This window comes from Triturus cristatus, chromosome 8, assembly GCF_964204655.1.
Source record: "Triturus cristatus chromosome 8, aTriCri1.1, whole genome shotgun sequence".
NCBI lineage: Eukaryota > Metazoa > Chordata > Amphibia > Caudata > Salamandridae > Triturus > Triturus cristatus.
Window position 1 is genome coordinate 919467086 of NC_140591.1, and position 25994 is coordinate 919493079.

Genomic DNA, 25994 nt, shown 5'->3' on the forward strand with positions numbered 1-25994 from the left:
ATCAACCAAATGGGCCGATACCAACCCCCCACGCATGACACCCCCAAATGGGCGAGAAATCTAAATCAGATTCCCTTGGCTGACCTCGAGGAAAAGGTAAGCTCTCTCCTTCCCATCCCCACTGAGGATCTCTCCACAACAAAACTCACCTCCCACTACAACACAACTATGACTTCCATTGTGGACCAACTAGCCCCCCTGAAACTCAAAAGAGCAAGGAAGACTATCTAGATCCTGGTTCAACACAGACATTAACGGTGAATGAAGACAACTAAGAGTCTCAGAAAGACGCTGGGGGAACAACCCGTCCAAATCCTCCACGAGCAACTCAAATCAGTTTGCAGGAAGTACAACACACACATAAAGAACGAAAAGACAACGCTAAAAATAGGCCCAAAGAACTTTTCAACCTCATCAGGCAGCAAACCTCCAAGCCCTCTACATCCTCAGGTCAGGCCTCCAAAGTTCAGTGCGCCAACTTCGCCAACTTCTTCAACGACAAAATCAACAAGATCGAGCTCTCGCTGGATAACAACCACAGCCCCCCCGCAAGATCCCATCACCAAGGACGGATAATTTCACACCCAAGCACCCCCCAAAACCCTGGAAGTCGTTCAACCCCATTCCGGAATCGGAGATAGTCAAACTAATCTCCACCGCCAAACCTTCATCCCCCGTCCTAGATCCTGTACCCGCCCAACTGACCAAAAAGCTTAAACTCTCCCTAGCTCCGCTCTGGAGCAAGATCATAAATAGCTCTCTAAAAACAGGAGACATACCAGACTGCCTGAAAGTCGGCCAAGTCACACCATTACTGAAAAAAACGGGCCTGGACACCAACGATCTGAATAACTTCAGACCTGTCTCCAATCTCCCCCTGCTATCAAAAATCCTAGAATGGTGTAACCTCTTACAACTGATTCAACACATGGACAACATCAACCTACTAGACCCCCACCAATCGGGCTTCAGAAAAGGCTGCAGCACTGAGATCGCGATCCTCAACGTCATAGATGATATCCACAAGTCACTAGAAACAGACCAATGTTGCCTCCTCATTCTCCTAGACTTATCGGCAGCCTTTGACACAGTTGACCATAATCGACTCATCAATGTCCTCCAAGGTAGGTGTATATGAGGTGGTTCTACTCTGGTTCTCCTCCTTCCTCCACAACCTCATCCAAAGAATAAAAATCAAAAACTTCTCGTCCGACTTGCACCCCATCAGCAGGGATGTCCCTCAAGGATTGGTACTTTCCCCACAACTTTTCAACATCTACATGGAACCCCTCACCAACATACTAAAAAAAGCCAACATCCTCTTCCACCACTATGCAAACAACACTCAGATCTATCTCGAAACCTCCTCCATCGAGGACATTCAGAGACTCAACGACACTATTAGAGAAGTTCAACACTTGCTATCAATAAATCATCTAAAACTCAACCAAGACAAAACTGAAATCCTCCTCATCTCCAACAAGGAATAGAACCCCCAAATCCTCGAATGGCTAAAAGCTCTTGATGCTCTCAACAGCAATCTCACCCTAACTGACTCAGTTAAATCGTTGGGAATCACCCTAGACCCAAAACTTGACACTGCAAAGCACATCAAGATCTCCGCAAAGAACGCCTTCCTTAACTTGAAACTACTCTGCAAAATAAAACCGTTCATCCCACCCAAGGACCTCAAGCAAGCAACTCAATCGCTGGTGGTATCTAGACTTGACTACGGGAATGCAGTCCTCATAGGCACAGCAAAATCCCGCTTAGCTCCCCTCAGAACAACCTTCAACGCAGCAGCCAGGATGGTCCCCGGAATTAAGAAATATGATCACATCTCACCCGCACTCTGATGAACTAAAATGGCTCCAGGTTGAAATTCATGCCAGCTTCAGAACTGCCTGCCTCACGCACAAAGCCCTGCACACAGGGAAACCAGACTACCTGGCCTCCAAACTCAAAAAAGAAGGCCAGACAAGGAACCTCAAGAGCACCAAAACTCTACTCCTCATCCCTCTGAAATCACGCAAACAAAAAAACGCAGCCCGGTCCTTCACTGGAAATGCACCCAAAATCTGGAACTCCATTCCTGTTCATATCAAGACTACCCCCTCCTTTGTAAAATTCAAAAGACAGCTCAAAGACCTCTTCCCCAATCGTTCTCTCCCATACCAATAGCGATCGTCCTCAAGCCAAAGCACACCGCAGTGCACTATTAGTGGGTCATTAAGTCTTCTACCTCCTATGCCTCCACGACCCCTGACTTTATCCCGCCTCCCCGCAGGAGGCCAAGTCAAAGTCAACTGGCACATAATAGGAATACTACCAGACGTCCATGCATTAAGGATCTACCTCGCGCTGAGGCTATTTTTTGCATTAGAGACAAAATAAACTCACGTTGGGCTGGCTAACTTGAGTTTTTTTGCCGCTAATGGGCCTCTCTGTAGTTTTTGCCCGCTAACGCCGGATTTCCTATCGCCTTCATGCTGATGTTAGTGGCAGTTTTCACCGCCGCTCCCTGAAACTATCGCCTGTTGCGGAGTGTTGTAAATACGCAGCTAACACAGCGATAATTTCACGCGGTACACGGCGTTATGAAAATTCACGCTGAGTTTAGCAATAGTTTTCGTCGATTGTTGAGAATACTAGCTATCATCATGCACAAACATGAAAAGACCATTTGAGAGGTTTACTTATTGTAAAGCATGTGTATGTTTAACCCTGGTAAGAGTGGAAAATAGCATCAACTGCAGCCATACAAGGCCACATTACGAATAATTCAGAATTCGATGAGGAAATTCCAGGTGACCGACATTTTTACTGGCCAGTATTTCCTTATAGAATTTCTACAATTATGAGTTACTCCCTATAGAACGGGGACTAACTGTGCAGAACTGGTTTTACTGTGCAGAATTCCACACTTGCAGCCGCGGTCGGTAGTAGGAGTAACTGCAGGGCGGTGACATGGGGAGGGGGAGGGGCAGGGTGGGGGGTAGTAAACTATGGATTATGGAGGTTTACAGGTAAATTAACATATAAATTAATAAAACGAATTTAGTTGCGTGCACTGCATCGCATTTGGGGATGCAGTGCATGCAACGAATTTCGTTTTATTAATTTATATGTTAACTTACCTGTAAACCTCCATAATCCATAGTTTACTACCCCCCACCCTGCCCCTCCCCCTCCCCACGTCACCGCCCTGCAGTTACTCCTACTACCGACCGCGGCTGCACACTTGTTTTACTGTTCTGTAAAGGTAAATGCTCACATTTACTGCCTGCACAGAGCAAGTGGTAAATGTGAGCTAGGGGTGGGGTGCAGGTGATGAGGAGAGGGGGCTGGCAAGAGTAGGGTAGGGAAAGGGAGACTATCACTGGGAAGAGGTAAGCAGTGCATTTCCCCCATGCCACTGCTGAGGGCCAGGTAGGGGCTGGAAAATGGGTTGGGCTGCAATACAACCCTTTTACCATGGTGATTTTACTAGGCAGAATTACCAGCCAGTAAAACTGGGCCCAGTGTTACCAGACCAAATAAATCTGGATATGGGAACACTGACCCACTTGTGATCGAGCACAGCGAAAGTCCATATGAGAATTCTGTACCGGTTAACTCATTTATCTAGACCATGGTGTCTCCTCTGCAGTCCATAGCTTTTCAACAGCGGATAAAATTAATTCCTTGTTTCTTCTTTAGCTGTCCAATCACTCCTATTGGCTCACATTACAGGACACCTCTCAGTGCCCCTCATGTTTAGGCAACTGTGGGCCAGGATTTAACAATCATAACCAGTTATTTTAAAAATGGAGTACAAGAACGTTTTTTACAAAATAGAAAACAATATGTATATTGTTCCAACAATTTGTATTTACTACCACATCTGTGCATGATTTCCTTCTCCTCACACTCTTAGTGCATTTGCACATATCATTATGTAATATTGTTTTATAATTTATAGAGGTTATCAAAAAAGATATGTAAACACTAAATCAGCTTCATGAGTTTGGCTCCATGTGTTTCGCTCTATAAGGAGATGATAACAAGGTACATGTGAGACAGAAATATGTGATTTCTCAAGAGATAATTTATAATGTAGTAGTAACAGATTATGAGTTTTTCGTTGTAGTAATAAATGTGTGAGTGTTTGAAAATGAGCACACTTGTCCAAATAACAGATATTATTAGACCACTGGTAATTTCACTTACAAGGCATAAATTGCTTTAGATGTAATATACCTTAAAATTTGCACATGATGTTGTCAAACAGAGACGAGTGATACAGTGAAGATAATATGTTGATACTGGCATCCCTGAGTGCTCAGTGAACCGGAAAGCTGAAAAGGAAAATCTGGCATTTTGAGCATCTCCATTCAGATTGATCACAGTTAATGGATCCTTATTGCATCTGAAATAAATAACACATTAAATTGTTAGGTGTGGTAACAATTTTTCGCTTGCAATTGTAGGGATATTGTGATGTGAGGATTACCTACTGATCGCATTCTAGACATTATTATTTTATCTAGGTCTATGATGAAACAACATATAAACTTTACTGTTAATATTTGAAGCACAAGCTACGTGAAGCGACCAAACAAAGGCGGCAAGAAAAGTCTAAATGAAGTAATTTATTGCGGTAATAAGCATACGAGAAGACTGGATGGGCAGCCTAAAAAGACGGTGACCAGTGGCCCTACTAACAACTGCCTCAGTCCCCTTCGGTGTGCTCCAATATCACTGTGTTCTAAATTCCAAAACGCAGCGGGAGATGAGCGCCCTCCAAAATAGAAGTAAATAAAGTCACTACACATACCCCCCTTTATATAACCATTTCTTTTAAATGAGTAAAAGAAACAAATGAGAGATTAAAGTATCAATGCCAATATTAGCAATTCAACTTTGAGGGAGGTCCACATGTGTGTCTGTCTGAGTCTCTCTAGAACATCGGCAGGCAATTGCTCCAGTTCTTCAGTAGACAAATTAGGTGTAGCTTCTCCCTTCCCCTGTCTGCAATTGGCCCCATGTGAAATGTAAACATCCTCAGAGTATGAAATGCTTTGATTCCTTTCTACAACGCAACTCTTATCTTGAACACGTCTTTCGCAAAAGGCAATTTTGGATACATTCCATATACTCCTGTCCTCATATACTACCTATGTCCAGTGAACTTCCTTGACCTTCGTTGGTGATCCATACTTGTTTAAATCTTGTTTATGCACACTTTGTAGTAATACTCTCAGCAGATCACCTTTTTTAAAATAGTAGGTTTGTTCTTTTACGGTTGGTTTTTTTCTTGATCTTGTTTTCAGTTTTTTGTATTTCCAGTGAGAGCTTGTTCTTTTACTTCATTTGCCCGCCAAGCAAAGGGCAAAATGTGCTTCATTATCACTCTTGAATGGTGTTACTTTTGAATTCCCTATGTTTGTTGGCCTTTGGGCTTTCAAAGGTTCCGATACTGTTGCTCCTACACCTACGTTGTTTGACACTGCCAGTTGTATAACGGCTCTTCTAATGCAATTCATCCTTTTGACTAATCTGTTGCTTTGGGGATAGTAAGGAGTTGTTTTTAAATGTGCTAAATTATTTTTCTTCAGATAGCTTCTGATTTCATGTGATGTAAATTGGACACCATTGTCAGTTACCATTGTCCACCACCCCCGCACGACCCCCTACGCTGCCCGAACACCATTGAACTGCCCTAAACCCTGAAACACCACCCCCGCACGACCCCCTACGCTGCCCGAACACCACTGCACTGCCCTAAACCCTGAAACACCACCCCCAGCACAACCCACTACACTGCCCGAACACCACTGCACTGCCCTAAACCCTGAAACGCCACCCCCGCACAACCCCCTATGCTGCCCGAACACCATTGAACTGCCCTAAACCCTGAAACACCACCCCCGCATGACCCCCTACGCTGCCCGAACACCACTGCACTGCCCTAAACCCTGAAACACCACCCCCAGCACAACCCACTACACTGCCCGAACACCACTGCACTGCCCTAAACCCTGAAACACCACCCCCCAGCACGACCCCCTACACTGCCCGAACACCACTGCACGACCCTAAACCCTGAAACACCTTCCCCGCACGACCCCCTACGCTGTCCGAACACCACTGCACTGCCCTAAACCCTGGAACACCACCCCCACACGACCCCCTACGCTGCCCGAACACCACTGCACTGCCCTAAAACCTGAAACACCACCCCCAGCACAATCCACTACACTGCGCGAACACGACTGCACTGCCCTAAACCCTGAAACACCACCCTCCACACGACCCCCTACACTGCCCGAACACCACTGCACTGCCCTAAACCCTGAAACACCAACCCCAGCAAGACCCCCTACACTGCCCAAACACCACTGCACTGCCCTAAAGCCTGATACACCACCCCCAGCAAGACCCCCTACACTGCCCGAACACCACTGCACTGCCCTAAACCCTGAAACACCACCCCTGCACGACCCCCTACACTGCCCGAAGACCCACTGCACTGCCCTAAACCCTGAAACACCACCCCCAGCAAGACCCCCTACACTGCCCGAACAGCACCGCACTGCCCTAAGCCCTGAACCACCACCCCCAGCAAGGCCCCCTACACTGCCCGAACACCACTGCACTGCCCTAAACACTGAAACACCACCCTCAGCAAGACCCCCTACACTGCCCTAACACCACTGCACTGCCCTAAACCCTGAAACCCCACCCCCTGCATGACGCCCTACACTGCCCGAACACCACTGCACTGCCCTAAACCCTGAAACACCACCCCTACATGACCCCCTACACTGCCCGAACACCACTGCACTGTCCTAAACCCTAAAACGCCACCCCCAGCATGATCCTTTACACTGCCCGAACAACACTGCACTGCCCTGAATCCTAAAACACCACCCCCAGCATGACCCCCTACACTACCCAAACACCACTGCACTGTCCTAAACCCTAAAACACCACCCCCAGCACGACCCCCTACTCTACCCGAACACCACTGCCCTAAACCCTAAAACACCATCCACAGCACGACCCCCTACACTACCCAAACACCACTGCACTACCCTAATCCATAAAACACTACCCCCAGCCCAACCCCCTACACTACCTAAATACCACTGCACTGCCCTAAACCCTAAAACCCTACCCCAGCACAATCCCCTACACTACACAAACACCACTGAACAACCCTAAACCCTAAATCTACCCCAAGCTTGATCCCCTACACTACACAAACATCACTGCACTACCCTAAACCCTAAAACACAACCCCCAGCACAACCCCCTACACTACACCAACACCACTGCCCAACCTAAACACTAAAACACTATCCCAGCATGACCCCCTACCCTACCCAAACACCACTGCACTACCCTAAACCGCAAAACACTACCTCCAGCACGACCCCCTACACTACCCAAACATCACTGCACTGCCCTAAACCCTAAAACACTGCCCCCAGCATGAGCCCCTACACTACCCAAACACCACTGCACTACCCTAATCCCTAAAACACTACCCCCAGCACGACCCCCTACACTACCCAAACACCACTGCACTGCCCTAAACCCTAAAACACAACCCCAGCACGACCCCCTACACTACACAAACACCACTGCACTACCCTAAACCCTAAAACACTATCCTCAGTACGACCCCCTACACTACTCAAACACCACTGCACTACCCTAAACCCAAGAAAAGTAACCACCACCCCATTCCCAATCCCCCTTACCTCTCACTCCTCATGGTTCCTCTCTCCTCATGGTTCCTGCTTCATGTCGTCTCTGAGGGGCAGTGGACGTCGTTGTGAGGAAACGGCCTCTGTTTCCTTACAACGAAGTGGATCGTCTACATTTTTTTTAGAACTCATGGTCATTTACCATACATACCTTTACATCAAAATTCGTTGTAAAGGCATGCGTGGTAAATGACCATGCATTCTAAAAAAATGCGTAGTAATGACTTTGCGATGTACAACGCATGCGTGGTAATGCATGCATTGTAATGGTATCTTGAAGTAAAAAATTTGTTGTAACCGCTGTTTACCGATCAAAGCTGGCCCCTGTTCTTCAGCGAGTCGTTTTTTTGATAAATTAGGTGGAAGGAATGTGTTTTTTTTACCGAAAAGTAAATTCCCAGCTGTTGTATTGTGAAAGTGTCAGCGTGGCCTGGTTTCACTTCTGGGGAGAGATTGGAAGAGTCTGTTTGGATCTAAAGGGGTTCTGCTGTTGGACGGGGCCAGCACGACACGTCATCAGAAAACACAGCTAATGGAAAGCCTTGTTCCTGTAGTGTGGAGCAGTGCCATGAGAGGTCAACGAGTGTGCGTCTCACCGCAGTATGACCGTACCGCATGACCCATGTGCCGCCTCTAGTGTACGGAAGGCAGAAACGGCATCCATCGCAGGTCCTCTTGAAGACTGTTGTAGCACTAATTCTACATTTTGGAACTAGGGCATTTTATCCTTGTTGTTCCTGCCAGATACAAAGAGAAGATCCTGTGTTATTCAGTGCCCTCATTACCTTTTCTGTGGGTAGTGGTGCTTGTCACTTCGCTGCTCCGCTGGTGCACATGACTGGCCTCCCCACCTCGTGTGCCATCTGCAGGGCCTCTGCCATCGGATCACTGGTTTTGGTTTCTAGAGTGGTAACAAACAGTTGCTCCCAAAGGCCTAGCCTGAACACTTAGGTGAATATCACCTGAGCGAGCACTCCACGGATATTCTTTCCTAGCTCTCCCACGCTGACGACGATGTCATAATAGCACGGCTCCGCTCGCGACACTGTATGACGTCATAGGAGCCATAAGAGGACCTCGTCGGCGTGCTGACGTCAGTTCCACGCATTTTTTCCGTGCCACCGAGGTAAACAGATGGACCGACACATTTTCACATGTCTACATAGTATACTAAATATATATCTATATTCACTGAAAAAACCATAGGTTTCAGGGGCGTTATAGTTAGCTGGACTTTTCACTCGTACAAAACCATTGAAATTCCCCCGTTATAGTTAGTTCAGCTAACTATAACTCGCTCCCGCAATGCACTGCTGATGAATCCATGGACTAGCCTCCTCCCTCCTACCATGCATGGTCTGATGTGTTGCCACTGCCCTCAATTTTGTATGATGTACCAGTCCACTCCTCCTGCCCTCCATTGCCCAATTCTATGCCCCATCATTGACCTCCTGCTTAGCCTCTGTGCTTAGCTTGCTGCCCCTATTCTCCTTCCCCCTGTCCTCCGATGTCTTTGTGCATGCCCCTGCTCCATCCTTTTTGCCCACCATGTTCCATGGACCTGCCACTCCTATCTACTCTGAGTGTTCTGTTGAGCTGCCACTCCCCTCCCACCTGCCTAGCATTGTCAGATGACTATAACCTGTCCCTGCCACCTCCACCTTGCCTGTCCACATGCCATGCATCTATTCCCTTCCTCCTGTCCTCCATGGTCCATTTTACTGCCACACCCTTCTGCCCTCCCTGCTCTGTTGCGCTGCAACTGCTCCTCCTGCCTGCCCCGTGTGGTCTACTGTGAGGCCCCTTCCCCTGAACTCTCTTGTCTGTGCACAGGTCCTGACCCTCACTTCTATCCTCCATCGTCCTTTGTGCATGCCCCAGCACCCTCCTACTTGCCCATCATAGCCATTGTGCTGCCACTAACCCTCCCACTTGCCATGCATGGTCTTCTCTGCTGCCATGGCCCCTCACACCTTCCCTGTGTGGTCAGTTAGCTGCCCCTGACCCCCTCCCACCTTCCGTCCATGGTGTGTGTGTATGCCATCACAGTCTCACTGTTGCTCTTCATGGTGTGTCTTGCTTCTAGTGCCCATCCTGCCTGACCTCCATGGTTATCTTGCTGCTCCTGCCTGCCCCCTTGCCCTCAGCCTTCTGTTTCCATGTGCAGACCCCTATTCCCTCCCTCCTGGCTTGTCTGTTCCATTGTAATGCCCCTGAGCCGTCCCTCCTGCCCTTTATGGTCGTATGTTATGCTGCAGCTTTCTCGCCTGTGTGTCCATTATGGTCAGCTAGCTACCGTTGCCTCTTGACCCTCTGTTCTCTGTTGTCCATGTGCATGGTCCTGTCCCCTCCCTCTTGCTTTCTCTGGATTGTTGTGCTGCACTCCCGTCCCGCATGCCCTGTGTGGTGTATTGTGCTGCTGCAAACCCTGATGCCTGCCCTGTAGGGTCAGTTTGGTGCACCTCTCCATGTCCCTCCTGTCCTCTGTTATCCAAGTCCATGTCCCTACCCCATTTCTTTCCATGAGCCAATGTACCATACTTGCGAACATTTTGAACTTGGTAAGAGGGAGGTTTTGAAAAAAAACTGGGGTATTGATTTTCCCCTTTGAGTTACATTGAAAAAGAGGAGATTGTAAACAGGAGACAGATCAAATAAAGCCCATTTGAGCTTAAAAACATTGGACGTTTCCTGGCTGAATCGGGTCTGTTGGCATGTATGGTTGTACTACCACTGCCTCTTCCTTCTGCCCACAATGGTCTATTACATTGCCACAGCCTCTCTTGCCAGTCCTGTATTGTTGGTTTGTTGCCCCTGCCCCCCTTTCCACTGCCCTCCATAGTCTGTTGTGCTGCCACGGCCCTTCCTGCCTGCTCAGTGTGGTCAAATTTTTGCCTCTGCACCCTCCTACCTGCCTTCAATTTTCAGAGTCCGCGCCCCTGGCCTCTGCCTCTCAACAGTATCCTAATGAACAACTAGATTGCTAACATTCTATATTTATTACAAAAGTGTGGAATGCCTGACGTCATCTTGATGTATGCAAAACTGTACTACCTAGAGCATTTCCTTTAGAAATTACATATATGAGAGGGTCTTATTTGCATCAAAATTATGGTTAGTGCTCTAAAAGACTAAAATAAGGACATATTTTCTGAGTTGTCAAATAGCGACAAAGCACTTTTAAATTATTTGTTATCTTTATGTTTTTTTATCCAGTTGACCACTTGATTAAATGTTGCACTGAGGGGAGAGGGTGTGATGTTACTTCCAGAGCTGCAGACTTTGCAACTGGGGAACCAGGTTGGAGTTTCTGCTTCAGCTCGACATTCTGTGATTCTGGTCAAATCACTTAATCTCCCCATGTCTACAACCAAAATGAATTTGTTCTTGTGCGATGTAACCAATGCTCATGTAAAGTACTCCAATACCTGACAAGTCTGCACTATAGAAAACTGCAAAAACACAAAAAAAAAAGTGTTTTGCACACTTCTTTCATTGGGCTATACTTGGGCTACATCTGGGTGATATTTGGGCTACATTTGGGCTCTTTTGTCTCCGGTGGCCATCTTGGGAGATTTATTTGTTATGAAGTTTCCTAATTTTCTCATGTACTGCAGTCTCCTCAGTAGGAAATGCTTTCAGTTTTTTACTTTGATTCCATCAAGAAGGTATTCAGATATGTCACACATTTACGATAAATTCTGAATGTTAGCACTCTAGTTGCTCATTAGATCACTGTAGTAAAGCTACTGTTCACCATGGAAGTCTGCTGCTGGTATTAAAAGTGCATGTTTCAGTCTGCATGTCAGAATTTTTTAATGAAATAGAAGAGGATTTGAGAATTCACTCAAAATGTGCCCTCATTTTTCTTTCTTCAGCACTAATCATAATTTCTATGGCAAAATGAACCCCCTCATTGTGTTCCTTTTTAAATTAAATGTTTTAAGTGTTACCAGTTTATTCCAATCAAGATGGCTTCAGGTGTGCCATACTTTTGTCATAATGAAGACAGTAAGCGCTCTAGTTGTTCTTAAGAACACTCTGGGACATTCTGTCATTGGGCTATACTTGGGCTACATCTGGGTGATATTTGGGCTACATTTGGGCTCTTTTGTCTCTGGTGGCCATCTTGGGAGACTTATTTGTTATGAAGTTTCCTAATTTCCTCATTTACTGCAGTCTCCTCAGTAGGAAATACTTTCAGTTTTTTACTTTGGTTCCATCAAGAAGGCATTCAGACGTGTAACACATTTGCCATAAATTCTGAATGGTAGCACTCTAGTTGCTCATTAGATCACTGTAGTAAAGCTACTGCTCACCAGGGAAGTCTGCTGCTGGTATTTAAAGTGCATGTTTCAGTCTGCATGTCAGAATTTTTTAATGAAATAGAAGAGGATTTGAGAAGTCAAAATGTGCCCTAATTTTTCTTTCTGCAGCACTAATCATAATTTCTATGGCAAAATGAACCCCCTCATTGTGTTCCTTTTCAAATTAAATGTTGTAAGTGTTACCACTTTATTCCAATCAAGATGGCTTCAGGTGTGCCATACTTTTGTCATAAGTAAGACTGTTAGCGCTCTAGTTGTTCTTTAAAACACTATGGGACCTTCTGTCATTGGGCTATACTTGGGCTACATCTGGGTGATATTTGGGCTAAATTTGGGCTCTTTTGTCTCTGGTGGCCATCTTGGGAGACTTATTTGTTATGAAGTTTCCTAATTTCCTCATTTACTACAGTCTCCTCAGTAGGAATACTTTCAGTTTTTTACTTTGGTTCCATCAAGAAGGCATTCAGATGTGTCACACATTTGCCATAAATTCAAAATGTTAGCACTCCAGTTGCTCATTAGATCACTGTAGTAAAGCTACTGCTCACCAGGGAAGTCTGCTGCTGGTATTGAAAGTGCATGTTTCAGTCTGCATGTCAGAATCTTTTAATGAAATAGAAGAGGATTTGAGAAGTCACTCAAAATGTGCCCTAATTTTTCTTTCTGCAGCACTAATCATACTTTCTATGGCAAAATGAACCCCCTCATTTTGTCCTTTTTAAATTAAATGTTGTAAGTGTTACCACTTTATTCCAATCAAGATGGCTTCAGGTGTGCCATACTTTTGTCATAAGTAAGACTGTTAGCGCTATTGTTGTTCTTTAAAACACTCAGGGAAGCTGCAGTAGAACACAAAGGAATCAACTGCCAGTCTCTGCCCTTGTTGGATGTACATGTTTTACTGAGAATGTCAGACTTCATTCTCACATGACTGAGAAAGATAATGTGAATTTACAGAAAATAAGCTCTCAGTTTAGCTTATGGATCACCTTCCAAACCTTTGCGGGAAAAGCATGAGAAAATATTTTTCTCTCAATCATGATTCATGATATCCCAGCAGAAGGCTTTTTCACATGGTAAAATCACCTAAGAACATACCACAATTCCTAAAATGAGTATGGTACCATCAACAAATGATTTATAATGTAACTAAAGTCTTAAAACCATCTATTAACTGCAATGCTTTTTAATGAGGTGCTATCATGTATATTGGTCCCAAGATGGCTGTCAACACTTCTTGGATGAAGTGCTGACAGCCAATCAGATCTCACGATGAGATGTGTGTTTAGGCTCCGCCCAGATATATATGTGATTTTACTTTTGATTTTCTCAGGAACTACTGAATGGATTTACACCATTTAAGCAAAAGGCATGACTCTGAACTGAGGACTACCTCTTTGCCAAATTTGGTGTCATTCCGTTCAGCGGTTCGGGCTGTAGCTGCGACAACAGATCCTATGGGAAATTGCATGGGGAAAACGCGATTTGGGACCCCCCTTTTTTCTCGGCCCCCGCTTGACGAATCACCACGAAACTTTCAGTGTTGGAGCGGAGCGGAGCTGGCCAAAAGTTTGGAAAATTTCGCGAAGAATCGGCGCCATACATATTGGGAATTGAATGTTGCGGATTTCCTATGGAAAATAGGTCCTAACTATAACTATCTTCTGGCGACCGCCAGTAGATAATATATATGTATATATGTATATATATATATATATATATATATATATATATATATATACAAATGCATAACCAATAAAGGCATAAAGAAATAGCAACAGATCAACCATTTCTCACTATTAAAACATAAGCATGATTAAGCCATATTAAAAACATTCATGCCAAACAGTAAAAGCATATTTTTGGTAGAAACAGGCGGACAACGGGGAGGCAGGTGGGACAGTGAGGCATCCACAGGCAGATACTGTATCCACCAGAAAAAGCATTACCGAAGATAAGTAACTTGCTCTGCTGATGGATACATCTGCCTGTTGATTCCTCATCTTTTGAAAAGAATCCTCAAGCCGTACCTCACCCGGAGGAGGGTGTCAACCTGACTAGACCAATAAATCTTGCAAAACAGATCGAGCAAAATGGCCATCCCTCCTATCCTCCGAATCCAATAATAATCTAATAATTTTTAGTCGAAATTATATTGAAAATAATACTTTAAAAATACTTTTATGAATAAATTTAGACAAACACTTGAAGGAAAAGTTTTATTTATAATTATTTTAAAGATATTTCATACTTTACAAATTACGCCGAAGTCGCAACCCCAGCGCAACTTTTCAAAATGGCTACCAAAATTTGCATTTGTCACTGAGTGGGCAGGGTGTGCCCAGATGTGGTTCCCTTGCTCTCCATGCCACTAGAATCAAGCTATCCTGGCTGAAGAGGGGTGAAACCCCGAAACCGGTCCTAGGATGCTTGTTTCCAGTCCAGGGAGGGCCTGGCTTGGCAGTTCGGGCTGGACTGTTCCCATGAGGCACAGAGTCAAGACTGATTTGCATATGGCTGGGTTCAAACTGGAACGTCATGGTGAGCAAAAAAACTATGGATTTAGGCCCAGATCTTTGTACTGGGGTGAATGTATGACATTGTTCTGCATTCTGTCCATCAACTGTTTTTTTGCATTTGTCACCCCGAGTGGGAAGGGTATGCTCAGACGTGGGTCCCTTGCTCTCCATGCCACTGGAATCAAGCTATCCTGGCTAAAGAGGGGTGAAGCCCCGAAATCGGTCCTAGGATGCTTGTTTCCAGTCCAGGGAGGACCTGGCTTGGCAGTTCGGGCTGGACTGTTCCCATGAGGCACAGGGTCAAGACTGATTTGCATATGGCTGGGTTCAAACTGGAACGGCATGGTGAGCAAAAAAACAATGGATTGAGGCCCAGATCTCTGTACTAGGGTGAATGTATGACATTGTTCTGCATTCTGTCCATCAACTGTTTTTTTGCATTTGTCACCGAAATGCACGCAGCTATCGTGTAGGGTGCGCGAAGGGTGCGCGACATCTGTATAATATTTAACAAAAAAAAGAATGAAAATAGTTTTCCTTACTAAAAATTATTCACAATTTTTTTAGATATATATATGTGTATATATATATATATATATATATATATATACATATATATTAGCATTTAGAAAACCATAGACATTAACTGAAAAACCCATAGGTTTCAGGAACGTTATAGTTAGTTGGACATTTCACTCATACAAAACCATAGAAATTCTGGTGTTATAGTTAGTTCAGCTAACTATAACTCGCGCCCCCGCAATGCACTGCTGATGACGTCACATATTACATAATTCATGACATGGTCACTGACATCACTGATGACATCACTGGTGACATCTCAAATGACATCACTGATGACATCACTGACAATTCCCTAGTAAAGGCCTCTAAATTCCCTCTAGTAAAGGGCCTGTAAATCATATGCTGCTAGTGGGCTTGCAGCACTGATTGTGCCACCCACGCAAGCAGCCTTTCAAAGGGTTCTCGGACCTGTCACTGTGGTGTCTGCGCACAGTTTTTACTGCCATGTTGACTTGGCAAGTGCACCCACTTGCCAAGCCCTAATCTTCCCTTTTATTACGGGTGAGTCACCCCTAAGGTAGGCCAAAGGTACTCCTGTGGGCAGGGTGCAGTGTATGTGAGAGGCAGGACATGTACTGGTGTGTGTAACATATCCTGATAGTGAAATATAGTGTAATTCATTTTTCACTATTGAAAGGCTATCTGTACCATAGGATAGAATGAAAAATACTTTGTAACATCTTACAAATATATCTTCACATTGGGACAAGATAGTGAAATGGAGTTTAGTATGCCTGAACTCAGACTGTAGAAATGCAACTTTTATTAAAGATGATTTTTACATTCTGTGTTTGAAAATACCACTTTTTGAAAGTCAGTATTTTCTTGCTCAGCCATCCTGTGCGCCTCTACTGGGTTGTGGATTAACTGTCTGGCTTTTGAGTGACAGGGGCTGGGGATGCACATTCTCTACATACAGCCACTGGGGGTGTGGGTCGAGGTGTGTCCTGCCTTTCCTGGATGAGTCAGGGCTGGGCTGAATAGAACTGGGCTGCATTTAGAGTATTGGGAGGGGTTTCCTTGCACCTGGATGGGCCTGATGTGCCATGTACAATGTTGTCTCCACCTCCTGCCAGGAAGCTGGGCCAGAGAGAACCAAACTGGTTCGGACTAAACACAGACACTCTCTGCCCCAGAGAACAAAGAGAAATGCTGTATAAATATTGGGGCCCAGAACTTTAGAACTCGCTTGGATCAATGAACCTGCATAAAAGAAGAGCTGGAAGAACTGCAAGAAAGAGTACTGCCCCTTTACTGTGTTGTTGCTTTGCTGGGTTGGCCTACAGTTGCTGCTTCTGCCTTGGCCAGTAAAAGGACTGGACTGAACTTTCTTTACTTGTTGCTGAGTATCTCCAAGGGCTTGAAATGAAGCTTGCCTCTTATTCACAAAGTCTCAGGGACAGCAAAGACATCACTTACCTCTGGTTACCACCTCTGAAACCATGGTTTCAGTTTCCACAGAGGAGGAAAGCAGCTGACACCTTCACCGACACCCTTGCGTGCTATGCGTCTTGAAGGCACCGCGCCCTTCACACCGCAACCCTGGTCTCATCGATGCGACGACCGCCGCTGCCGCCATCAAGCCACTGCTTACACTGCGATCTGTGGGCACCGCACTTCGCACCACCTTGGTTCACTCTACCATCCTGGTTTCACTGGCAACGTTGCTGCCTGCTGACTGTGACACCCGTGACTGCATCGTGGTTTGGGGGCACTGCTCGTAAGTTACACGATGCACTGCCACATCCCACACCGCAGTCTGAGCCGACCAATGCCAGCTCTCATCAGCCTGTACCGTCGCATGTGCTGTGACTGGTCAGCACCGCAGCAAGCACCGTGTCACTCTGCACCCCAGCCCTGGTCTTACCGACACCGCTGGACAACTGTCACCGAGCCACTGCCTGCACCTCGACTTGAAGGCACCACACGCCACACCGCTACACTTCACATCGCAGCCACGGCGGTTGCCATGATCGGCCCGCAGCAACATGCTCAGCCAGAACCAAAGGTTCTGTTTTATAGTCTGCTGACACCAAAACCGGTCTGCACCAACGCGGGCGGTCAGAACTGTTGGATTCTGTTGTTTTCAGCACTGCTGTAGCTCCGGACGGAGCTACCGGCCTCAAGGAATGGTATTTCTAAGTCATACTTGCGAAGTGCCTATTTTTGATTACTGTATGTTGGTCTTTTATTATTTTGGTCATGTTTGCACAGATACATATTAGTTATCATTCTAAAACTGGCGTGGTGCCCTTTTGTAGTGTTTTCACAGTATTACTGTTGGGTATGTGCAAATGCTTTTCACACTGCCTCAGAAATAAGCTGGATTGCTCGTGCCAAGCTACCAAGGGGGTGAGCAGGGGTTATTTTAGGAGTGTATCTCACTTATGCTGACTAGAACGAAGGGCTCCTATTTGGACAAAGGTCTTTTGCCAACTATAGACCCCCATTTCTAACACTCAAAATATACATCTACCCAAACATCTCTCAAAAACACTCACTTTTATAAGGCTCTGAAGTAAGACTTATCTGGAGGTATTTTGGTTTATACATGATGACTGGAACATACAATTCATGACTGATACTGAAGATACAGATACAGTCAATTTACAAAACCAAACTGTAAAACTCAAGTTGGAATGAAGATGAAGAGGCTCCAAGTAGTAAAACTGTCGAATAAGTTTATTCCAGTACAATACATCCCATCCATCCAGCAGCCAGGGTCAGGTGCAACTGACAGCTATGAACCATACCATCAGGACACCAGGTTCTATCACCATAGTGCCCCTTTAAACATAAGCAAGAAGACTTCAGTGTTATGTAAAAGTAATGAACAAGTAAATGCATAATATTACATACCTTCCCCCTATATACAAGACTAAAACAAAGCTAAGAAACCCTACAATAAAACAGGATAAAGTAATACAAATACGTTACATCTGATAATCATGAAACTTTCAAAGGTAGTTTGGTCTCTTGTCTCTTGAAGTGCTATGATTTTTACTATCCTCTGCAGAACGGGATTGAGAAGCATGTGAGGAAGATTCACCTTCATTGGCCTTCAATTTACTGTTCTTAATAATAACCACTCTATTTAGATTCCATATAGGTGAATCCTCGGTTTTGATAGCATTCGTCAACACTTTTATTACCCTATGCGGTTTTTGAAACACATTGGAACTTTTCCTACTAACCGGAGCTCTAATCATAACCAAATCACCCACTTTTTCTGCAGATAACTTTCACAGCTTTTCTTTGATCATAGTTAGTTTTACGTGCTTTTATTCTTTGACTTTCTTTGAGTCTCCAATCATTACCAGAGACTTTCACACCTTTTTTAGATTCAGTGACATTGATCCAGAAAGGAGCAACCAATGTATTGGCTCTTCTTCCTTTTAGTAATTCAAATGGGGTGCGACCTGTAGTAGAATGGTGAGACACCCTGTAAGTTTCAACCTTCCTGATAACTTCCTCTTTCCAATCTAAACCTTTCTGTTTGGCTAAGTGAATGGTTTCTTTTAACACACGGTTGAAGCATTTCATCATACCATTGCTCTCGGGATGATATACAGCACACTTCTTATGTTTGATGGAACACTTTAATAAGAACTCCTCCATTTCATTGGAAACCAATTGCGTCCCATTATCAGTTAATATGACTCCAGGTAGACCTTCTCTCCCAAATACGTCCCTGAGAGACTCTATCACATGCTTTGTATCAATGCACCTTGTGATTTTAATTTCAGGCCATCTAGAATGCAGATCAATCAACACAAAGACATAATTCTCACAACCATTCCCACGAATAGGCCCAATATGTCAAACGCCAATTCTTCCCATGGCTTCTTAGGCCGTTCCCTAATGACCATGGGTTGAACTCTGGGCTTCTGACACTTCTCACTCATACAACAAGGTATGCAATCCCTCACAAGTCGTTCCACTTGCAAGTCCATGCCCGGCCACCAATATGTGAGTCTTAATCTCTCCTTGGTTTTGGACATCCCTTGATGACCTTCATGTGCCATCTCAAGAAGTTTCTCACGAAGAGCACTTGGTGAAACTAACCTAGTGCCCCTAAAAATAAGACCTGCACTCTCAGATAATTCATCCTTTACTAACCAATATTTTTCACAGATCCCTAATTCCCTTTCACAATCATCCGACCAGATAAAATCAACACCTTTGCACAGGAATCTCAGCATATTCACACACATTCCAGCAAAATTCTTCATGAACTTACTATAATATTCTGACATCCCAAGAAATTTCATAAGTTCTTTGTTGGAAGGGGAGGTTAGATTTTGAATGGTATCAACAAGTTCTGCCTTGGGTTGTACACCTTGACCAGAAATGGTGTGCCCAAGATAGTATATAGATAACCTTTTACATTTGCATTTGACTATTCTCACAGTTAAATTGTACTCCTGAAATTTCTTAAAATCTTCTCTAAGTATGGCATCATGTTCATCTTCATTCTTCCCATAGACAAGCACATCATCCTGATATGTTTTCACTCCCACAACTCCTTTCAATACTCTTTCTAATGCTCCCTGAAATACAGAAGCTGCGGACACCAGTCCAAATGAACCTGTAAGTGCCAAAGGGCGTGATAAATGCAGTTAGGTCTTTGGCACCCTGTAAGATCTACAGTAGAGAAAACATTGGCACCCTGTAAGAGCATCGACATATCAGAAATTTTTGGAAGAGGATGACCTGTTTGTTTAGCTCTCTCAAATCGATGCATAGACGAAGACTTTCATTGGATTTTCGAGCGGCTAGCACTGGCGCCAACCACCTAGTCCCTTCTACTTGGTCAATTATGCCATCTTTTTTTAGCTTCTCTAGTTCCACTTTCATTTCGTCCCTCACAGATAATGGCACACTGCGTACTTTACCAGCTATGGGTATGGCACCAGGAATCAACCTAATATTATGAGAGTATCCACATAAGCAGCCCAACTCTTCCTTATAAAACATTGTTGAACTCTCTCTTAACCCCTTCAGTGCCCGCCCCTTTCCCCGCCCTGTGCCGGCCGTTGAATTAGCGGGCGGGGTTTATGACGAGCTGGTCTCGTCATGGGCACAGCGCGACCGCGGCCCATGACGAGACCAGCTCGTCACGGGCATTGAAGAGGTTAAGAAGAGTGGTAAAGTCAGAATCACAGTTCTGAGCTGACACATTGCTAAATTGAAAATCTTCCTTCAAGATAATGGGAGGGTCACTGTTTGGGTCTAACATCACTCCCAAATCTTTCTGGTGAAACCAACTGAGAATGCTGTCACCTTTATGTGAGACATATATTTTTCCTGAAACATATCTGCCTCTATACTCTATCAAACCTGAAAAATAACCCAACAATTTTATGGGTTCTCCCCCATAGGCACTAGGTTGTATGTCAGATTTAAGCAATTTCACAGCTTTGGCAAGTTTATTCACAACAAATTGTTTTGATATTATAGTGATTTTCGCTCCTGAATCAAACAAGACTCTAGTAGACTCACCTTCAACATTTATATTGTCCAAAGGACCCTTTTTATGGTTATCAGAGACTTGGGAAATAATTTGACCACAGTAACATTCAGACTCATTATCACTCTCACTATTGCTATTATCTGCAATAGCAAGAACTTTCCCTTTGTTTTTCTTGATTTTGCATACTGAGGTAAAATGTCCTACCTTTTTACAATTCAAAAATGTCGACTTAAGTCCTGGACATTTTTTATCATTCGCCAAAGGATTCTCGCTTCCACATCTGTAACACTTAAGTCTTTCATCTTTCGCAGTTTTCTTCAGTGCCTTGGTTAAAGTATTTTTTTTAAAATCCTTTTCCTTTGTACTACTTTTCACAGAATGAACAGTATTATCTTTATTTTCTCATTTTGTAATTATATCTACACATTTCAAAGAGTGCTCAATTTGTTTAGCAATTGACAAAACCTTCTCAAGAGCGGGTTCATCCTTTTGCCATAAATCACTTCTAACCTTCTCCGCATTGCACCCTAACATAAATTGGTCCCTAATTCTTTCCTCAAGAAGGGCCCCAAACTTACATGAGGATGCCAACTTTCTAAGAGGGGCGATATAATTCTTAACAGACTCCCCTTCATTTTGTGTCCTCCTACCAAAATGATATCGTTCGAGGATGGTACTGACCTTAGTTAAATAGTGCTTATCAAGTTTCAAAATGCACGCCTCATATTCATTCAATGATTGATCATCGACATCAGGCAAGTGGTCAAACACCTCTTGTCCCTCAGAGCCGAGGCAGTGAAGGAGAAGGGCAGTCCTCCTTTCAGCACTAAGATTAGTGCCACACACTTTGGCATACCTCTCAAAAACCTTCTTCCACTTCTGCCATTTGAGGAAAGACTTCAGTGTTATGTAAAAGTAATGAACAAGAAAATGCATAATATTACACAAACCTTGTTCATTCCACCCCCACGTAAGATCATTAAGAAGACTCTTGTCAAGTCTTTATCAGAATCATTCATTCTGCTAACCTGAGAGTTCTCAGCAGTCGGTTCAAAGCTGATCAGCCGCCTTCTTCCACACGCATTGTCTTCACCTTATTCTCAAGCAAGTCTAAATATGTTTAATGTAATAACCAATTTTAATACCAATGAACGCACAGAGAGTGCTCGCCTCCCACATATAATTACCTTTGAACTGTGTATCAATTTAAATCTGAGGGAATATAGTGTTGACCCAGCTTTTTTCATTGAACTTTAAAAGGCTAAAATTGACCATATTAAGCAAATCAGCCAACTGTCAACCATGTCACTCTGCTCTTGGTCCTCGTGCAATTTCAAACTAGCATTTTCTTGCTACATTTTTCAAAGGACAGAATTCACAACCAAATTTAATAGCTACATTACCAAATTCATTTAGCAAGAGTTAGGCAACCATTAAAAACATATTGGTTTACTAAATCTTTTGCACAGGAAAAAAAGAAAATAAACAGAGAACTCTGGATTCTAAAAAAATCTACACCAATGTTACAACTAGCACAATATCTAATAGCGCAAGACCTGAGACTCTCTTATAAAAATCAAAAAGCTGTATGGCAAGCAAACAACCAAAATCAATAATCCATTCTTCTGCATTAAATCTGTAAATCCAATGACTCCAAGGGGCATATTAACACGACCCTAGCACAATCGGAGCATCACTTTTCTTGATGCTCCAGTGGAGCTGTCTGCTGGCCCTATTTACAAAGCCACAGAAAGCCACTTTGCAAGGCTTTACACTGCCTTGTGAATATGTCCCTCTTTCACGCAGTACTCTGTGTCACAGGGGCATGTCATGGGTGTTTCTGTGGGTGTTCCTAAGCAACACCCATGGCTTTTTGACATTGCCCCAGATTTACAAAGATTCGCAAATTTGAGGCAGAGGGAAAACCTTTTGCCTTTCCAGGGGAGGCATTAAAGTGGTGCAACAAGGAGAAGTACCTCTATTCCTCCTAGTTTTTTCTCATTCTATGTGTGCTGCATTCAGCACACATAAAAGGAGCAAAACACCATTAATGATTGTTTTTGTGCAGAAAGATGTCCTTTCCTGCACAAATAAAATCATCCCAGCAATACAGGCACTCTTTCACCATAGTGCAAGGGTGTCTGCGTTGGTGCACTGTTGCTGTTTTTGTGCCGGCGCTGGGGAGATCACAGGATTGACCATGTTCATGTAAATACGGCGCATCCCTGTGTTTTTTAAATGATGCAGCATGGTGCGGAAAATTCAGCCCCATTTCATTGTAAATATGCCCCCCAATGGCATGCTTTCAATCAAACAACATAAACACCAGTGCCTCAGCTTGGATTGAACATATTAATAAGCTATACACCACCATTCTTGAATTTGAGCAGCAGTAATATTGAACTCTCTCACCCATTGAATTCACCAGTTGTATTATATCAGTAAACAACTGCATACAATATCTAAGTTCGAGGGTGCCCCTTGCATGAATAGTATTTGTAGGAAAGTAGGATGTGCTTCTTATGGTTAACCCCACTTTTTGCTTGATGTGATACTGTTTTTGACTAGTCTGACTGGGATCCTACTTTCTCCTAAAACTGTTCTGTATTTACTAGGTACACCCCAGATTGGATACTGGGGAACCCTTGTCAGTCCCTAGTATATGGTACCCATGTACCCAGGGCATAGGTACCCCAGAGGTCTCCCATGGGCTGCAGCATGTATTATGCCACCCATGAGAGACCATTCAAAATGAAACTACAAGCCTGACATTGCAGCCTGTTTAAGTTGGTGTATGCACCACATACAACAGATATAGGTTTACCATATCTAAAGGTCACTGCACTTAAAACCTATAAGGCACACCTTTAGCAGGCCTTTACAATCCTGAGGAGAGGGTGCTTGGTTCTAAGTGAGAGGGTACCCCAGCATGAGCAGGACACCCCTGCAGCCCACGAAGTCCATTCTCCCGGGTTGTCAGTGAAGCAGCCATATACTAATATAGAGAGGCATTACGTGACCATGCGATGACCATCTTGAAAACAGCTGCAACTAACCTTATCGTGTTTAGTGTCAAACATGTTGGAATCATACCCCCACATCGTTACTGGTGTGGGAGGTATGATTCCACCCACCGGGAGAGCCCTCCGTTAGGCTCTCAGGGTTCCAAGTACCAGCCTTCTAGCCCCTGACAGCACAAAATGGTTGCTAGCAACTAGAGACACATTTCTGCCCACCTGCTGCTGAGCAAAGCTCGAGCAGGGGAAGGCAGAACAATAGGCAGCCTGTCACTTGGAAGTGTGACCACCTCCCAGACAGGATTTAGTGTATTAGGGCTGGGGGGGTGCCCTTTCCCTCACCTAAAAGTCTGCTTGAGGGGCACATTTGGTGTCCCTGTGCATAGTCCAGTTCAAACCAGTCCTGGGAGCCGTTGGCTCCTGCTCTGGCACGAAACTGGACAAAGGACATGGGAGTTACCTCCCCCTGTCCAGACCCTCCCCTGGGAGAGTACCCAGAATCTTCCCAAATATCTCCTTAGGGTACTTAAGGGCTTACCTGGGTGTAGGTCCCGAGATTCATTGTGGACAAGAATCAGAACTGAAACCACTGCCCTTCTACCGTCTGGGTACTTTGGACTTCGCTAGACTTCATTTGGGCCTGACTTCGTCTCCCTTTCAATCTGCTGCATCGTCTGTGCCTATGCACCATACAAGACCCGTGCAGGACCTGTGAAGCATCCAAAACACTTGAAGATAATATCCCTTCAAGTGAAGGAGTCTCTTCCCTGCATTTGCAGGCACCTCAAAAATGCTGACCGGTCTGCTGAACCCGAGCTCCTGCGGACTCCGAAGGGTTCAACAACACAGGTGGTGGTTATCTATGTCTCGAGAGGCCCGAGCTGCCCTCTCACCAAGTCTGAGGTCAGAATCCATTGTGGGGGTTGCATTAACTGAACCCCTGTGCACCACATACTTTTACAAGTGCATATGCTTGTTGGCAACTCTACGACAAGTGTATTGGGTTCCAAGTAGCCCCAACCTCCTGCAACTTCTTGCATCAAGATCTTCAGCCACACCACCTCAAGGGCACAGTTGCCTGCTCCGTTTGGTGAGCTGCTTGAGGTCCCCTTGCAATCTCTGTGCCTCTGACCTGTGGGTCCAATTGAGGGTCATCTTTGTTTTCCTTGGGCTCCCCTGATTGCCCAGGGAGTGCCCTGACTCTCTTGCTTCTGGTGAGTCTCCTGGACTTTGCTGGTCCCAACCGTGCACCTTCTTGATTTCCTGTGTGGGTTGCATTTGCCAAGGCTTTTTGGTGGTCCCGCCTGACACTGACCTCTCAGCACTCGACATACTTCATGAGGCAGCTCACATCAGAGTCCTGGTCATCCTTAGCATCGCCTGGTCCTCGTAGCTGCAGAGTCAAGGTCACTGTCATCCTTCCTGAAGTACCCGACATCGGAGGACGTCCGTCTTCCAAGTTTCCTTTCTCTTCTTCCAGCAGCTGCACTTTCCTGAAGGCCTCCATTGAGTTTGACGGCGGTTTCTGACACCATTTCACACCTATGCGCCCAGCTTCCCGGGGATAGGTAATTTGGGTACCATGGTATGCACAGGTGGGGTGGCTCTACAACCTTCTGTCTTCCATGAGGTTTCTTCAGGGTCCACTGAGAAGGGTCCCTAATCTCTAAAATTCCAACCGCGACTTGCACATAGACTTGCACGGAGCATGCGTTTGTGTTCGCATACTGCACATGCTTTACATTGGGTCCCTATCTACTCACCTTGGGTAGTTCCTTGGGGTCCCAGCAATTCTACGTCCTCTCAACATTGTCCTGACTCGAGTTGTGGTTCTTATACCACTTTTTTAGTATATGGTTTGGTCCCCCACTGGGCCCACTGTGTATTAGTGCTATTTACTGTGATTTCTTTGCTTTTATATTGTGTGCTTTGTGCCTATCTCCATGTAGGAGATAATGTAACATACTATTTTATACATACTTAGTGTGGTTCCTTTTCATTTAATCTATACTATAAGATTGCAATCTAGTAAACAAGATGCATTACACTGCTTCAAGACTAAGCCTGAAGGCTGCTCTCCACAGCTACCACTAGGATAGCTTTCTAAGGTTGTATGAGACCTCTTACTTCACCATAAGGGTTGTCTGGACTGGTGCAAGGTGCCCACTTACATTAGTGGACATCATATACCAGGCCAGCTTCTCACAGTATTCCTACTGGCCTATTTATTTATAATTTTGACTTCTGATCCAAGATATAAATACCACTCTTCAGTAATTGCCTGAGTTCAAATTGCATCCCTAAAGCCTAGAGGGGTG

At 44.7% G+C, this 25994-nt stretch overlaps 1 protein-coding gene across 1 annotated transcript in view; it reads right to left on the reverse strand.

Annotated features, from left to right (window-relative positions):
* LOC146805263 (zona pellucida-like domain-containing protein 1) overlaps positions 1 to 25994 on the reverse strand; it is a 516659-nt gene that overhangs the window by 169192 nt on the left and 321473 nt on the right. Inside the window, exon 8 of the mRNA XM_085622433.1 lies at positions 4240 to 4408. Coding sequence (XP_085478559.1) covers positions 4240 to 4408 — 169 coding nt within the window. The remainder of the gene's footprint in view (positions 1 to 4239; positions 4409 to 25994) is intronic.